Genomic DNA, 11,446 nt, shown 5'->3' with positions numbered 1-11,446 from the left:
CTGTCATCCCCAAGACAATTTCCTACCGATCACTCCCCTGCACATCCCTTCTAGGTTCTTATTTAATTACACTTTTACACTACACTTGTTTATTGTCCTGTTATCTGTTTGTTGTTTACAGTCCTGTTATCTGTTTGTTTGTGCACTTTATTTTATATTTTACTTTATTTTATATCTATCTGTAAATTTTTATATGTTTCTACTTTGCACTGTGTTGATTGTTGTTGATTGTCAAATGTTATGCACCTCCCGTCATGTCAAATTCCTTGTATGTTCAACATACCATGGCAATAAACGGTTCTGATTCTGAATGCATCATATATGTCAATGTTTTTGCAACATACAAATTCATTCAAAATGGAATAAATTACAAGGGACTTGTTTTAAAATAGTTTGTAAAAATCTTCAACTGTTGAAAGTAAATGGAGATCATTACAAGAATATTTCCACATACTGTGACAACAGACATGGAGCCAAGAAAAATATATAATAAAGCACATGGTGTCGAAGGGGCCCTTGTTATTATGAAAGAAACATGTATTTCATAGCAGGGGTGTATGTAAGCAGTAGATTCTGGTTTCATGCTCTTACAAGTCATTGAAATGCGATTCTCGTTAACCAATAGTTCTTAGACAGGTTACATGCTTTTCAAAACTGCTATACAGATTTATTTTACCTGACCAAGAGGTGATCAGTTTAATTCTGAAAAGTCAGCTTTTTAAAAACCAACATGGCTCCAGTTTGCACCCTCTACTTTTTCTACTCTGTTTACTGGTGCATTACAGTCATATGATGCCTATAGCGTCAACTTCTAACAAAACTTCAATGTAGTCTATTCGCTCCAAACCAGTTGATGGAATCGTGCCTTCCTGTACTTTTCTCTAAATGTTTTCTCTTTTCTCTAAAATTTAGCTTCAAAGTTGCTAGACAATCGAATGGCAACAAGGCTACTCTCGGAGGCACGCTTTGGAAACACCTGCCTGACGAGGTCTTTGGAACTTCTTTGGAAAGGAATTTGCAAACCAAACTTTACTAAAGTCTTCAAAATCACAACGTTGTGTATGTCATGTTGTACCAGTAATTAATCAATGGAATTCTGTTGTTCACATTCTCTTTTATTATCATTAAAGAGCTGAATAATTATTATAAAATGTTCATGTAGATTTCAAAGAATTTATTCAAAGTAGTTTTTCTTTCTTTCAATCTTTTTAATTTCAGTTTACACAGGTTACATGCGACATGCCACTCACAAACAGAACAGCACACAACATAGCTGCCAACCACACAAACAACCAATCCCGGACACAAAAAAAAACAAAAAAAAAAAACATAGATCATCATCCTCCAACAAGATACCAATGAACATTGTGAACCCAGCTTCCTGGGCGTCCCCCGGAACCCGAAGTTACAAAAACCTCCCTCCTACACACATCCACTTTTCGGCCGACACATTTTATATATAAAGTTGTTTTTATACTTTTATCTTAGGTACAGTACAGTCTATAGTATAGTATGTTTATAGACTGTGCATACATATTTGTGTATGTTGTTTCATGTGTATGTTGCATACATTTTCATCATCGACACTTCTACACAATACATACTGTATTTCAGCACAGTTAACCATTAATTAGAGTAGTTTTGAGTTTGTAAAATCACCCTGAATTATTTTTCCAGAAATTATCATTCTGAAAGCTGATCTAAACCAGCTGTAAAACAAAGCATAAATAAAGGGATTGAGCATAGAATTTGACAGTGCAAGCCAATTAAGTAATTCAAACAAAGGAAGCGGCACGTAAACATGACTGAAAGAAAGAACGGTAGTAAGAAAAAAAGGAAGCCAAGACAGCAAAAAAGTCCCCATCACAATAGCCAAAGTTTTGGTGGCCTTTCTCTCCATCTTACTGACAGTGGCCCCACACTTTGTTCTCTGACAGTTTGTCTTCTGGATGCTGCGTGCCTGTCTCTGTGCCACAAGGAAAATCTTTAGGTAGATAAACAGCATTACAATCGCTGGGAGGTAAAATGAGAAAATAAGTCCCAAAATGTTTGCCATTAAAGCGTCAATTAGACATGTTCCGACACATTTTTCTTGGTTTATTCCTAAAAGTATGAAGCTGATTCCAATTAGAGCAGGAGCCCCCCAGCTCACCAAGATCATGATCACAACAACATGATTATTTATCTTAGCTCTGTATGTCAGAGGCTGACACACAGCATAATATCGGTCAATGGAAATACAGCACAAGTTTAGAATAGAAGATGTGCACAGTAATACATCAAAGGTGCTCCGTACTTTACAAAATAAATCTTCATTGTACAAACATGAGGTTATAGAGAATTCCATGGTGAGAGGAAAGACTAAAAGCCCAACAAGTAGGTCAGCCACAGCAAGAGAGAATATGAGGTAGTTTGTAGAAGTGTGGAGCTGTTTGAAGTAAGTGATGGAGATTATTACAAGCAGGTTTCCACATACAGTTATAGCAGATAATGAGCTAAGGAAAATATGAAACAATACACATATTGCAGAAGGGTTGCTCGTTAGTACGTAAGAGACATCTATCTTATAGCAGGGATGTATCTCAGTAAGCACATTAGTCCTGTTGATGCTGATATCCATGTCCAAGCTAAAGCGTTCCTGTCATTCAGTTATCCACACATACATTATGAAAAATAAGATTGAGAAATATTCAGTTCTATTTGTTTGACAAACTATTATGTTTAGTATTAATGCACAATTCAAATATTAGTTTTCTTTTATACTAGGTCTTCATACATTTTCATACCATACCTATTGAACCCTCCAGAAACACATCAGTATAGAAGTCCTTGATTAATGTGGCACCAGAGTTAGGCTTAATATTTATGAATTCCTGTCTCATTACTATAATTAATGCAAAGCTCACTTGTCCAATCAAACTTAGGATACAGTGTCCTGTGAAACGCCACGCAACAAAAAAAGGTAACTTGCTGAATGTGTGTGAGTGTATCAAGAATGCTAAAGGGATTTTTGTATTGATGCAAAACAAAATACATTATCATGAACTTTCCCCTTTTCCATGGACCAAAACCTAAGGTCAGATAACACAACCCAAAGGTTGGGGCCAAGTTGTATTGTGCCTTTTTCTTTATCATGTTTGATCCTACTTAAGTTTATCAGTGTTATGTCACCCTACATGGGAATTCATGTTTCATCATAATTTTGTATGAAGATCTTAAGTTTTTGCAATATGTTGATTCTCTGTTAGCCATGGCAAGGTGCTGATGCAGCTGCATTATTAGGCGACTTTCAGGCAGGGTATTCCTTGTTAAATGTCATTTTCTCATTTGAATAATGTAGTATAGTAGCATTTCCAAGTCTGAATTGAATGGCATCACGTTAATGAAAATCCTATGGCATGCTCAAATTAATACTGCACTGTAATGTATTCTGATCGCATCATTTGTAGGGGACTGAAGAGACTTATTGAATACTGGGTTTGGGACTGCACTTAATGATGTTCTGAAAGACAGACTGGTGTGTGGCAATAACAATGATATGGAAGCGCATGACAAAATGAAGCTCTAGCGTAACTTCAGTCAGGAAGACTATACTCTTGCATGCCTAAACCCGTAGTTTATTTCTCATCCATCCATCCATCCATTCATTTTCCTCCGCTTATCCGGGGTCGGGTCGCGGTGGCAACAGGCCAAGCAGGCTGACCCAGACTTCCCTCTCACCGGCAACATGTTCCAGCTCATTCTGGGGGATCCCGAGGCGTTCCCAGGCCAGCTGGGAGATGTAATCCCTCCAGCGTGTTCTGGGTCTTCCCCGGGGTCTCATCCCAGTTGGACGTGCCTGGAAAACCTCCAGTGGGAGGCGTCCAGGAGGCATCCTAATTAGATGCCCGAACCACCTCAGCTGACTCCTTTCGACGTGAAGGAGTAGCGGCTCGACTCCAAGCTCCCTCCTGATGACCGAGCTCCTTACCCTATCTCTAAGGCTGAGCCCGGCCACCCTACGGAGGAAGCTCATTTCGGCCGCTTGTAGCCGCGACCTTGTCCTTTCGGTCACGACCCAGAGTTCGTGACCATAGGTGAGGGTAGGAACGTAGACCGAGTGGTAAATTGAGAGCTTTGCCTTCCGGCTCAGCTCCCTCTTCACCAAGACGGTCCGGTGCAGCGCCTGCTTTACTGCTGCAGCCGCACCGATCCGTCTGTCGGTCTCCCGCTCCATCTTACCCTCACTCGTGAACAAGACCCCGAGATACTTGAACTCCTTCGCTTGAGGTAGGCACTCCGTCCCCACCTGGAGGGAGCAATCCACCAGTTTCCGGCAGAGCACCATGGCCTCAGATTCGGAGGTGCTAACTCTCATCCCCGCTGCTTCACACTCGGCTGCAAACCACCCCAGTGAATGCTGGAGGTCACGATCTGAGGAGGCTAACAGGACCACATTATCTGCAAACAGCAGAGAGGCGATCCCGAGACCCCCGAACCTGACGTTCTCCACCCCCCCGGCTGCGCCTAGATATCCTGTCCATGAAAGTCACGAACAGGACCGGAGACAAAGGGCAGCCCTGGCGGAGGCCAACACCCACCGGGAACGTGTCTGACTTATTGCCGAGAATGCGGACACAGCTCCTACTGCAGTCGTACAGAGACCGGATCGCCCATTGTAATGGGTCCGGCACCCCATACTCCCGCAGCACCCCCCACAAGAACCCCCGAGGGACCCGGTCGAAAGCCTTGTCCAAGTCCACAAAGCACATGTAGACTGGTTGGGCAAACTCCCAGAACCCCTCCAGTAGTCTTGTGAGGGTAAAGAGCTGGTCCACTGTTCCACGGCCGGGACGGAATCCGCATTGCTCCTCTTGAATCTGAGGTTCGACAAACGGTCGGAGCCTCCTTTCCAGCACCCTGGCATAAGCCTTCCCCGGGAGGCTGAGTAGTGTGATACCCCGGTAATTCTCTCCGGTCCCCCTTTTTGAAAATGGGAACCACCACCTCGGTCTGCCAGTCCATGGGCACTGATCCCGACCCCCATGCGACATTGAAGAGGCGTGTCAGCCAGGACAGCCCAACTATGTCCAGCGCTTTCAGCATCTCAGGGCGGATCTCATCCACCCCCGGCGCCTTGCCACCGAGGAGCTTTTTGACTACCTCAGCGGCCTCTGCCAGGGATATGGGTGAGCCTCCCCCTAGGTCCTCAGGCGCTGCCTCCTCTGCGGAGGACATGTTGGTCGGGTTTAGGAGTTCCTCAAAGTGCTCTTTCCACCGCCCGACGATGTCCCCTGTCCGGGTCAGCAGTTCCCCCCCCTGCTGAGAACAGCCTGGGGTAAGCCCTGCTTTCCCTTCCTGAGCCATCGGATGGTTTGCCAGAACCTCCTTGAGGCCAACAGAAAGTCCTTCTCCATGGCCTCCCCGAACTCCTCCCATGCCCGAGTTTTAGCATTCACGACCACCGCAGCTGCAGCCCTTCTGGCCTGCTGGTACCTGTCAGCTGCTTCGGGAGACCCGTGGGCCAACCAGGCCTTGAAGGTCTCCTTCTTCAGCTTGACGGCTTCCCTCACCTCCAATGTCCACCACCGGGTTCTCGGGTTGCCGCCACGACAGGCACCGATGACCTTCCGGCCACAGCTCCTAGCGGCCGCGTCCATAATAGAGGCTTTGAACATGGTCCATTCGGATTCCATGTCCCCAACCTCCCTCGGGATGTGTAAGAAGTTCTTCCGGAGGTGGGAGTTAAAGACCTCCCAGACAGGGTCTTCCACCAGACATTCCCAGTTCACCCTCACTACACGTTTGGGCTTGCTGGGTCTTTCCAACCGGTTCCCCTGCCATCTGATCCAACTCACCACCAGGTGGTGATCAGTTGACAGCTCTGCTCCTCTCTTCACCCGAGTGTCCAAGACATACGGCCGCAAATCAAATGATACGATTACAAAGTCGATCATTGATCTCCGGCCTAAGGTGTTCTGGTACCAGGTACACTTATGAGCCACCTTATGTTCGAATATGGTGTTCGTTATGGCCAAACCATGGCACGCACAGAAGTCCAATAACAAAACACCATTCGGGTTCAGATCGGGCAAGCCGTTCCTCCCAATCACCCCCCGCCAGATTTCTCCGTCATTGCCCACGTGAGCGTTGAAGTCCCCCAGGAGAACTATGGAGTCGGTAGGCGGCGCCCTTTCCAGGACCCCTCCCACCGACTCCAAGAAGGCCGGATACTCTGAACTGCTGTTTGGTGCATAAGCACAAACCACAGTCAGAGCCTTGCTCCCCGCAACCCGTAGGTGCATGGAGGCGACCCTCTCGTTCTCCAGGGAGAACTCCAACACAGCGGTGCTCAGCCGGGGGCTCGTGAGTATCCCCAATCCCGCCCGGCGCCTCTCACCCTGGGCAACTCCGGAAAAGGACAAAGTCCAACCCCTCTCCAGGAGCTTGGTTCCAGAGCCAGCGCTGTGTGTGGAGGTGAGTCCAACTATATCTAGCTGGTACCGCTCCATCTCCTGCACCAGCTCTGGCTCTTTCCCCGCTAGCGAGGTGACGTTCCACGTCCCTAGAGCTAGTCTATGCTGCCGGCGATCGGCTCGCCCAGGCCTCCCGCCTGACCCGCCGCCCGGTCTGCATTGCACCCGACCCCGATGCTTATCCCTGCGGGTGGTGGGTCCACAGGGTGGCTGCTCCATGCTGTTTATTCGGGCTGAGCCCGACCGGGCCCCATGGGCGAAGGCCCGGCCACCAGACGCTCGCCGACGAGCTCCCCTCCTGGGTCTGGCTCCGGGAGGGTGCCCCGGTTTCCCTGGTCCGGGCGAGGTGACTGAAGTCCGTGGGCTGCTTTTCATTGGGGTCGTTTTCAACCGCTCTTAGTCTGGCTCTCCCCTGAGACCTGTTTGCCTTGGGAGACCCTACCAGGGGCTAATGCCCCAGACAACATAGCTCCCAGGATCACTGAGCCACTCAAACTCCTCCACCAAGTTAAGTTGGCGATTCGCAGAGGAGCGAAGTGTATTTCTCATACATCTGCCATTCAATCGTCACGCATGCTCCCTCATTATTTCCTTGCTGTCATTTTTTGGGGCTGTCAATCACGATATCAGCTGTTTAGATCAGCTGGTCTCTTCTATCAAACAGCACAACGCAACAATGACATGGTTAGCCTATCATCTTGTTGCTGTCTCTTTTATATATGAATGTCTCTCTACCTTCAGTACATTCATGCTGCTGTTACGCACCCCTCCCCATCGCCGCCCAGTCTTCGCAGATTCATCCGCTTCTTCAACTCATCATTCTATCAGTCTAATCAACAGAAGGAGGTACTTGGCCAGGAAATGCAGCAGCACCAGGCAGTCCAGACAGATCCAATGAAACATAAGAGGTGCAACCCCTATGCAGGAAGATGATGAGGAAAAGGAAGACTATGCCCAAATGCTGTACAGTCTGGGTGATGAAGCGAGAGGGGAGCCATACAGAGAAGAATTGTCAGTTACAAAGAGCAGACCACAACATCGCCCCACCAGACCTAGTGAAATCTTTTCCGACAATGCTCAATGAGACGGCAGCGGCCGGAGGTTGTTGCAGCGCGGAGACGGCAGCGGCCGGAGGTCGTTGCAGCGCGGAGGTGGCGGCGGCGGCCGGGACTGGATGTCACTGCTGTTTGGAGACGGCGGCGGCTGGGACTGGAGGTCGCTGCTGTTCGGAGAAAAGGTTTTAATGAACCAAAAACAAACAGGGAATCCAGGGACAAGACCAAAGACGAGGGGAGAAATCTGGCAGGAAAAGGCAGAACAGGCAGACTGGAAAACTGGGAACAGGACAAGCAAAACGGGCGGGTAGGTAGGAAAACAAACAATGATCTGGCAGTGGGTGTGTGGCGGCAGGGGTTTAAATAGTGAAGGAGGCAGAGTGAGCAGGTGAGAGTAATGAGCTGATGGGGTGAGTGTGACTGGCAGGTGCACTGAATGAACTGATTAGGTGAGTGAGGAGCTACAGAAAGAAACAAAGACACAGAACACACAGGGCAAAGCCTGATCGTGACAAAAACATTGTCTTTTGTATCCCCTGAGAGTCGGAAAGTGTCCGATACTGTCATAAAACGTCTGAATGATCCTCCGTGGCGATTAGTGATTGGCTTCATTTGAATTCTGTCCCCTCCCATTATCGATCCCTTAGCAAAACATCTTGGCCCCTCGCAAAACATCTTGGCTCCACCTCTCCGTCGTGGTCAGCTTTGGCTTTTGACCATCCCACTGGCCCCATCCTCCATCGATCAGGTCGCCTCCATTTGCTGCTGCATGTCTGTGAAACCTCACTCAGAATCCCTATCTGACCCTCAAGACTTACAGTGTTTTAATACCTACAGTGGCTATACTTATATGATCTAATACATTCAATGAGTTAATATACTGTAACATATAATATCCTCTATAAGTGAGGATATTGTAAACATAATACATTCCATATGGAAACATATTGTGACTAACATATATATTATTGTGACACTTCTACTCACCACTAGGGGTGTTATTAAATCCTACTAATAATGCTTTTAATACTGAAATCCTTCACACCTTATAGTGTCAGAGCAGTTTTATCCCAACGGTTTCCAGACGCCACTGACAGACCAATCGGATACATGTTATGTTACATGTTATGCTTGACATAAAAATCACTGGCTATCATTTCCAGCCTGATATGAAATTCTACCACAATCATACGCATACACAATTGTGACCGACTAGAAACCACTACTGGGCCTCTTGGGAGAGAATAAGGGCATCCGACAACTTGTGGCAAGGTGGTAATGCTCATGGAGCACATGAATGGCACACCACTTCAAGTAAAACAGGACGGCATTCTGTCCAGAGTACATTAGTGGCTATTGTAGAGCTCCTGCACACTCCTGGCCCACAGTGTGTATACACCCAGAAATGCAGCCATGCGTGTGTTAAGGACGGGTGCATCCTATAGGGAAGTATGTTGATAATACAGCCACAAGGACGATAGACTATGATAGGAGAATCCAATGCTTATCCAGGGGTGCATAGAATGAAAACATTGGCGTTAGTGGTGCGCAGATGCATGTCAGTCCAATCAAGCCACCTCAAAAACAGCATCACTATTGATGCTCACTCAAAGTGGATTGAGGCAAACCGAGTGCAGCCTATAACTTCATCCATGACAGTGGAGAAATTGAGAAGTATCTCTGCCCCCCATGTACTCCCAGCAGTCCTAGTCAGTGATAATAGGCCCAGCCTGGTGAGTGCAGTGTTCAACACCTTCCTGTAAAAGAATAGCATAAAGCATGTAACAACAGCACCATGCCACCCATCCTCAAACGGGTGTGCAGTGCGTGTGTTGGATGGACGAATAAAGATGGGGGAGGGCAGTGTGTAACCAAAGCTAACCAGGTTCCCGGTTACGTACCGATCAACCCCATAGACCACAACCGGAGCCATGTCTGCTGATCTGCTCATGAATCAAAGGATTTGGACCCAGCTGGATCTGGTGCATCCTTCACTACCTGGCAAGGTTGGGCAGAATCAAGCCAGACAAAAAGAGTACCATGATAAGCATGCGAGACACATAATGTTCACAGAGTCCAACTCAGTCTATGTTAAAGGGTACTCTGACCGGAAGTAGATTCCCACAACACTCATTGTGAGTAGAATCTTGTTACAGGACACTCTGACTAAGGCTACATCCTAACTAAGTTAGGATGCAGTGGTTTTCCGTCCACACAGGCGTTTCAGCATCGTTTTCAAAATGATTTACATCCATACTACAACGCTTGAAAATGAATATCACTATTCACGTACACTGGGCATGCGGGTTGGTGCTGGTGTAAACAGGAAGTAGATTGGTTGTTAATTGGTTGTTAGTTAAAAAAATACGACGATGGAAAGTTTTAGAAGTTATATTTTTCAGACATAGTTACAGCACTGCGGGTGTTGCTCTATCTCTCTATCTCTCACACACATCAAATTTACTTTAAAATCAACACTTACACAAAATGGTTTACTAGATTATGGGTCAATAAATGTGGTCAACACACGTCTCTCACTCATGCCACTGGACACGCCGCTCGCTAATCTTTCCATTAACAGCTGCTTCCTCCGCAAAAATCCAGGCTTTAACTGAACAACAGCTGCTAGTAAAGACAGCAAAGTCAGCAACACCTGTAATCAGTTGTCCATGTTGAATTAACCACGTTTGTTATGGGAGGCACGCTACGCTAAACTTACCGGGAAAACAGCAGCACAAACGCTACAAACTATTCCCGCAGAGTTTGGGCAGCTGTTCCCTACTGATTGGAACAGGGTTAAAGGTATATTTATAGCCGCGGATATGAGACCCTACTCTGGAGTGGAAAACGCAGGCCGTAAGAACATGCTTAATGTTATTGAGCCCTGTGACACTACTCCTTCACGAGCCCATTTCGCCAGACCATAATTCCTGCTTTGCAAAAGAAAACAAAAGCTAAAACAGAGAGTCAAATGACCGAAGCACCCGCTGTTCCTCTGACAACAGACGGACGTACATCACAAAGCTACCTGCCTGTAACGACACATTACCTCACTACTGAATTGGAGATGAAGAGCCATGTTCTTCAGACACGCCCCCTTGAGAGTCTCATCAGCGAGGATTTGGCCCAAGAGATGACAGAATCAGTGGAAGTTGGAGCGAGCTAATGTAACTATTCCTGGGACTACTGACAATACCAGGAATATAGCAAATGCTATTAGAGCTGCTGGACTAGGACCACAAATAGGATGCTTTGCCCATGTCATTAATCTAGCATTTCAGAAAGCAATGGCAGTGCTGCAGATCTCTGGCCTCCTAGCAAAGATCAGAGAGTGTGACCTTCTTTCACTGAAGCAAAACGGCAGCCTGTGTTGAAGACAAAAAAGGAGTTGCTGCTTCCTGTACACAAATGAATCCATCGTTGTTCAAAGTTAAAAAAGAAGATACTTTATGATATTAGTTTAATGAATACAAATATTTTAAAATCAAGGACATTTTTCTGGCATTTCTGCTTTTTTGCTGTATTGAAAAGGTACCGAAATGTGCCACCACTGTGTCGTATTTAACCGAATCAAGAATTTTGTCAACCGTTACACCCTAAAAAATACAGGAAAGTATAAAAATATAATAAAATATAAGCCAGATAAAGTTAGAAGTTACAATCAATTTAAATCAAGATCTGAAATGGGCCTTTGAACAGCTGCAGTGGTGGCATAAAGTCCAAGTTTAAGTATATTTGTAGACTATTCCATGTATAAGGTGCACTGCAAAGAGGGTGCACTGTTGAGTAGCAACCTACTCTGTGAGTGTGTAAGATTGTGTGAGTTCAGAACAAAAAAATATTAAATATAGGGGTTTGTTTTCTTCGTTAATGTTGGTGCTTTGGTTTATCTTTTTGTATTTGATCACATGAGATACACTGGCTCTTGCACAGTGA

At 46.1% G+C, this 11,446-nt stretch overlaps 1 protein-coding gene across 1 annotated transcript; it reads right to left on the bottom strand.

Annotated features, from left to right (window-relative positions):
- Positions 1-1,630: 1,630 nt before the first annotated feature.
- Positions 1,631-9,443, bottom strand: LOC116399868 (trace amine-associated receptor 1-like). Its single transcript, XM_031877310.1, has 3 exons — positions 9,412-9,443; positions 2,302-2,495; positions 1,631-2,229 (listed from the first exon to the last, which is right to left on the bottom strand). The coding sequence occupies exons 1-3, from the start codon at positions 9,441-9,443 to the stop codon at positions 1,631-1,633; spliced, it is 825 nt and encodes a 274-aa protein (XP_031733170.1).
- Between the last annotated feature and the right edge of the window lie 2,003 nt (positions 9,444-11,446).

The sequence above is a fragment of the Anarrhichthys ocellatus genome, unplaced genomic scaffold, assembly GCF_004355925.1.
Source record: "Anarrhichthys ocellatus isolate YVR2014 unplaced genomic scaffold, GSC_Weel_1.0 scaffold133, whole genome shotgun sequence".
NCBI lineage: Eukaryota > Metazoa > Chordata > Actinopteri > Perciformes > Anarhichadidae > Anarrhichthys > Anarrhichthys ocellatus.
Note: the sequence above shows the minus strand (reverse complement) of the source record. Positions and strands in the feature narration are given on the sequence as shown.

Coding starts and splice junctions, on each gene's coding strand:
- LOC116399868 (XM_031877310.1), bottom strand. CDS start 9,443: ATGGCTCCGGTTGTGGTCTATGGGGTTGATCG. Junction 2,496..9,411: donor GTGGTCTATGGGGTTGATCG/GTACGTAACCGG, acceptor TATTTTCCTTAG/CTCATTATCTGCTATAACTG. Junction 2,230..2,301: donor GTACAATGAAGATTTATTTT/GTAAAGTACGGA, acceptor GTATTTCCATTG/ACCGATATTATGCTGTGTGT.